General features: G+C 41.6%; 2 protein-coding genes across 3 annotated transcripts in view; one reads left to right on the top strand and one right to left on the bottom strand.

Moving 5' to 3' along the window:
* Positions 1-5,923, top strand: part of cpdp (CPD photolyase) — a 24,189-nt gene extending 18,266 nt beyond the window's left edge. The window contains exons 2-10 of one of the 2 annotated variants that reach the window (XM_028794947.2): positions 2,850-3,182; positions 3,257-3,402; positions 3,501-3,683; positions 3,796-3,954; positions 4,326-4,524; positions 4,598-4,750; positions 4,965-5,086; positions 5,175-5,334; positions 5,421-5,923. In XM_028794947.2, coding sequence (XP_028650780.1) covers positions 2,885-3,182; positions 3,257-3,402; positions 3,501-3,683; positions 3,796-3,954; positions 4,326-4,524; positions 4,598-4,750; positions 4,965-5,086; positions 5,175-5,334; positions 5,421-5,575 — 1,575 coding nt within the window. In that variant the 5' untranslated portion in view covers positions 2,850-2,884 and the 3' untranslated portion in view covers positions 5,576-5,923. Of the gene's footprint in view, positions 1-2,784; positions 3,183-3,256; positions 3,403-3,500; positions 3,684-3,795; positions 3,955-4,325; positions 4,525-4,597; positions 4,751-4,964; positions 5,087-5,174; positions 5,335-5,420 lie in introns of both variants that reach the window. The other variant, XM_028794944.2, reaches the window with a different exon arrangement.
* Positions 1-6,000, bottom strand: part of LOC114645508 (5-hydroxytryptamine receptor 3A-like) — a 67,541-nt gene that overhangs the window by 45,832 nt on the left and 15,709 nt on the right. The window lies entirely within an intron of this gene.

The raw sequence follows: 6,000 nt of genomic DNA, 5'->3' as shown, positions 1-6,000 counted from the left end.
TTTGTTGCACAACCTGTGGAGACAATTACTACTAACAAGCAAATCCTGTAGCTCTCAGTGAGACCTCTGCTCCAGTCAGCAGGTAGTTAGACCCGCTCTTCCTAAGCAAATTGCTGTAGCTGTGTCAGGTTTGAATGGCGTTTTCTCCAGACTTCATGTTTCATTTCTTTCCAGAGATGTTTGATAGGATTCCAATCAGGGCTCATAGAAGGCCACTTCAAAATAGTCTAATGTTTTTGTTCTTGGCCATTGTTGGGTGCTTTTTTGCTGTGTGTTTTGGGTCCTTATACTGTTAGAATATCCATGACCTGCGACTGAGACAGAGGTTTCTGACTCTGGGCAGTATGTTTTGCTCCAGAGTGTCTTGATAGTCGTGAACAATAATTTATTCATGCTTGCTTTGCTTTACTCATTGACATATCACAGGCACATAGGTAGATACTGATGATTGCTTTTCATTTAATCACTTTTCTGGAGGCATATGCATCTTTCTAATAAGCTGAAAGGGTACAAACAAATTTGTCCATGTATGTGCAAAAATGAACAAAAGAAAACAACAAGAATGGTAGGCCTTCTTGTACTGGTCAAATACCATTCATATCTGTCATCTAGGGTGACTCCTACACATTCTTACCCAGAATAGCTCTTACTTTAGTTCCTCTTCTCACCTTATGTCTTTTTCTTTTTTGTGTTTGGTAAGGGCTCGATTGCCAGGAGAAATGGCCAAAGCCTAATTGTCCCAACACCAAGCTTGCCTGTTTTCTGTGCCTGATGTTGGCTTAATGCCTTCAAGGAGTCTCCTTCCAGTACTCGGATGTTTGCCTTCTAGCGTCATTGGCAAACATGGCATGTTCTTTCCTGATACATGTTTCCTTTGCATCTTTTATGAGGCTCCACCTGTCTTCAGCGATTTTTCATATACGCCGTACACAGTGATAACCTCCTGTCTCCAGCAGTTGCCATAGCATTGATTTGGTATGTTGGCTTGTGTTGCTGTTGTCTTAGCATGCCTTGCCAGTGCCTTGCTTGACCCCATCTTTGTCCTTCATACCTAGAACTACCTGACTGGGTTCCCCCACTGCAAACACAAGCATTGACCATTGCTGTTCACCTTCTTTTGCATAGACTAGGGGGCTCTGCCCTCTGCTCGCCCACCCCTGGGTTTGGTTTCATGGATATACAATCTAAAGAGATTGTTATTTTAAATGGGAATTGTTACATATGTATTATTTTCTCTTTTACTTTTAAAACGTTTGTAAAAATAATACTTGCCCTTCACTTCCGGCCTGGGCCTGGTTAAATCTCTTTCTCGCAGGAACGTATAATGCTGCTCACCTTTTGAAGGAGCCCCCCTCCTGGGGGGGTTAGGGGCGGTTGAACGCATGCTAAGGAGATGCCATCGGTTCAGCTGCTGTCTTTCTGCTGCTGGCGCTGGCGAGCTGCGTGCTTTGCTTGTTGTGCTGGGTGTTGATCATCTCAAAGGCTGTACAGCGGCTGTCCTTTTGCAACTTTACGTCTCTGCTGCTCGCGTTGTGAAGGGGGAAGAGGCTGTGAACGCACGCTAAGGAGAAGTGGTCGGATCATCTGCTGGCGAGCTGCATGTTCTGCTTGTCGTTTGTTTTAAGAGCTGGGAGCACATGATGTGTGTCTGCCAAAAGCATTTCAACAACTGCTAGGTCAGATGTCCGTGAACTTGTTTTAAATGTTGTCTCACTGCCTTGTCTCGCGTGATGTTAAAGTGTCTCTTTCGGGACATCAGATTGTCTTCGGAGAAGATCACGTCTCGTCTCCCTAGTCTGCCTTCCAAGATTTTTTTTTTTATAATAGAAATAAAAATACCTGTGACACTGATGGCAGGGAATGTTTTTAATCAGCTTATAGTATTCCATCCTACGTTTTTACATGGAACTGCTTATATGTTTGTTGTCAGTTTTGCAAAATTACTGAGTCACCTAGCTATGTGTGAACATATCATAAGTGCAGACAGGTGATATTTAAAGCCAGTAGGCAGGTGCCCACAAATTGTGCATATATGCAGTTGAGGGGAGTGTGTGCAAGGCAAACGTTTTAAGTACCATTGCCCACAGCATAATAGAGGGCAACACAAGTATCAGAATGAATGTATCAGTAGCAGCATTGACCTATCGCCAATTACACAGATGGCTATTGATAGTCAGCAAATATTTCAGTACAACAAAAGTGCTAACAAAGTATTTGTTGCCACAACTCATTATACATTATATATAGATGTGTTATAGTAGCCAGTTAGTCAGACATATTCCAAATATTTGTGGTTGCATTGGACTAAGGAAAAAAACTCGCTGGTGAATTTGGAGTGCATTACTATATTTCTTTGTCAAGTGACTCATGGAGTCTACTGATTCGCTCTGTGGAGAAGAACAAAATATTGCAAAAGCCTCAGGCTCTCATATCATACTTTGGGTCAACAGTGCAGAATGTTAGTGGTGGTGTAATGTGTGAAGTGAATTTCTTTATCTTGTGTGGTAACCACTGGATACTTTAACTGAGTTAGAGCAATGTTTGTTAATTATGTTCAGGAATTCTGTGGCATTCAATCAGGTGCCTTCCTTAAGCAGTTTTTACACATAAGAGATTATTTAGCAGCATAATGCAATATACTACAAGTACAGTAACATGCAAGAACACCTCATTTAAGTCAGGCATAAGCAGTTGGGTGGGTAGAATGGGGCTGGCTTCTTCCGTCTCTCAGTTATGTACTGTGGCTCTATAGGTGTCTTTCTTCTTATTAGTGTTTCTATTTAGGTGCTGTCTGCAGTCTTGTTGGAAAGTTCAGTCCTTGCCACCAACAACATTGTATACTTTTGCAGCCTGGCTATACTGTGCAACATCAAAGATAATAGAGATGCAGAGAAAAAGTTCTACAAAATATTCAGTGAAACAGTTGAAGGCTAAAAAGAGCAAGCTCCTAGAGGATGATCACCATGATGATTATGCATGCAAGAGGCAGAAGCTGCCTGAGGTGACTGGAGGAGGCAAAAGGTTGTCGGATGCCATATGTATTTCCCGCAGGGAAACTGCCTCATCAGTGGCAGAGTTCAAATTCAACAAGAAGCGGGTCCGAATATTGTCAGAGACGGAGGATATTGTAGATGGATCAGATGGCATCCTGTACTGGATGTCCAGGGATCAGCGGGTACACGGTACTATTTTGTGTTGTACTGCTTTTTGTCTTCTCTTGTTTGCAAGGCTATGACCACAATTTGTGTGTCCTCAGATAACTGGGCATTGCTGTTTGCACAGCGCCTGGCTCTTAAGCAGAAGCAGCCCCTCCATGTGTGTTTCTGTTTGGTACCACGCTTCCTTGAGGCAACCATTCGCCACTTTGGTTTTATGCTATGTGGCCTACAGGAAGTGGAAAAGGTATTATGTTATGTATATTTTTGGCTTTGTTTGATTGGTACTCTGCTCTCCATCACTTAATCTGTTTCTTTTACCTTCTCCTTAAATTGCTTTCTTAGGAATGTACTGAGTTGGACATCTCCTTCCATCTATTAATTGGTTATGCAAAAGATGTTTTGCCAGAGTTTGTGAAGTCAAATCACATTGGAGCAGTGGTCACCGACTTCTCCCCATTGCGGGTCCCACTACAGTGGCTGCAAGATGTCAAAGATAGACTGCCAGAAGGTATTCCCTTTGTACAGGTAAGTCCTAATAGTAAGATGGTCTGGCCTGCATAAAAAATGCTGCAGAGAATCTTTCAATGACCATTTTAGTCTTGGTGTTGGTAGCAAATGTCTGTCTCCATATGCCTAGGTTGATGCCCATAATATTGTACCTTGCTGGGTTGTCTCAGACAAGCAAGAGTATGCAGCAAGGACTATCCGCAAAAAGATTCATGATAAACTGCCTGAGTTTCTGACAGAGTTTCCCCCTGTGGTGCTACATCCTCATTGCACCAAGATCAAAACTAAGGTAGGAAAATAAGATGATCATATTTAGCTTGTGAAACTCTTGTGATGGAACAACCCATCTTGCCTTCTTATATGTGTGGATTTATTGGTACTTTTGTTTATGTTGGGGTAATATGTGGAAATATAAACTTTTTTCTGACTATATGTGTCTGTGCACAGGGAAGGGATTTATTAATAGGCTGTGGTTGCATTCAATGGAAGATATTTTTTTGGGTACAAGAAGTATTGGATACCTCTGCGAATGTAAATGGTTGTTGAGATTACCAGTTGTTACCTATATAGAGACAGTCAGTGCGTATAAGCTGCACTTTTGGGGGAATCGGGGTTAACCAGATGGTTAACTATGCCACTTCTTGTTTGTTTTCCAAATAGGAGGTGGACTGGGAGAAAGCACGTGCCTCTTTGGAAGTAGACCACACTGTAAAGGAGGTGGACTGGGCTAAGCCTGGAACTCTAGGAGGACTGGCTGTCCTTGAGTCATTTATTTCAGAGAGACTCAAGATCTATTCATCTGACCGCAATGATCCTAACAAAGAAGCACTCAGCAATCTTTCACCCTGGTTCCATTTTGGTAGGCTGTCATGCCACAGCTCATTCTATGCTTTGTACTTCATTCTTTTTGATGTTCTTTAATTGTGTTTCAGGCCAGCTAGCAGTGCAGCGTGCAGTGCTTGAGGTGCAGAAATTCCGTAGTAAATATCGTGAGTCTGTTGAGAGCTTCATTGAGGAATCGGTAGTAAGGAGGGAACTGTCTGACAACTTCTGCTTCTACAATCCTAGATATGACTCCTTGGATGGTGAGCAAGGACAGGACGCAGGAGATACAATGCTGTCTGGTTTCTAGTTGTCATCATTATATTAGTTGTTTTGTGGAAGATGTTTTTGGCAGTATGATTTCATGAGTAATTGTGAGAGGAGGGTATACCTGTTGGTGTTAGTATAGTATTGTTATGGTAGGAGTATTTCACTGTTACAGTTGATTCTCAAAACTGATTACTGCTTGGTTCCAAGGGGCCTTTGAGTGGGCCAGGAAGACCCTCGAGGACCACACCAAGGACAAGCGTACTCACCTGTATTCACGTGCAGAACTAGAGGAAGGCAGAACTCATGACCCACTTTGGAATGCAGCACAGGTACTTCATTTTTAACCTTTATACCTAGTAAAGTCACATCATTATCTCAGTTGATTTTTTTTTGTGAGTTAATTACTTTTCATCACAGCTGCAGATGGTTCATGAAGGGAAAATGCATGGCTTCCTGAGGATGTACTGGGCAAAAAAGATACTGGAGTGGACCCATTCCCCAGCAGAGGCCTTAGAAATTTCCATTTACTTGAATGACAGATATGAGCTAGATGGACGAGACCCAAATGGATATGTTGGTCTGTATCTGCTTTTAATACTGATGCTTCCATATTTCCTTCAAGTAAACTTTCTGTATTTGAACATTTTTATATTTGTTTTGCAGGGTGTATGTGGTCAATCTGTGGAACTCATGATCAAGGGTGGTCTGAAAGAGCAGTGTTTGGGAAGATTCGATACATGAATTATGCAGGGTGTAAGAGGAAGTTTGATGTCAACCAGTTTGAGTACAGATACAACCATAAGAAATTCACTCCCTGACTGTAAGAGCTCACTGGCTTGACTATTTTGAATTACAAAGGTTAATTCTGATCCTGATACTTCAGCAGGCTGGGTCTTAAATATGAGCTCTGTTAATGATCCAAGACCTGTGGAATTGTCTAACAGGTTGTAGGATGTGTACTTGTCTAATCCAACCTGTTAATCTGTGCTACTTTTTTACTGGGTATCTGTTACTAAACAGCATTGCTTGCTGGTAGCTGATGTCATTGAAAGTCAAGACAATACTGACCAATGACACTTAGGTGTATTATGTATCCATTCATTTCTCTTACATTTCTATATCATTTTATGTATACTATTTTGAAATATATCTTTATATAAAAATGACAGTTTCCTTTGTTTTTGGAGTTTTCTTAAGAGTAGATATAATCCTGTGTGGCTAGGCTGACAAATACAAAGCACAC

This window comes from Erpetoichthys calabaricus, chromosome 2, assembly GCF_900747795.2.
Source record: "Erpetoichthys calabaricus chromosome 2, fErpCal1.3, whole genome shotgun sequence".
In the NCBI taxonomy this organism is placed as follows: domain Eukaryota; kingdom Metazoa; phylum Chordata; class Cladistia; order Polypteriformes; family Polypteridae; genus Erpetoichthys; species Erpetoichthys calabaricus.
This window is presented reverse-complemented; position numbering and strand designations above follow the sequence as displayed.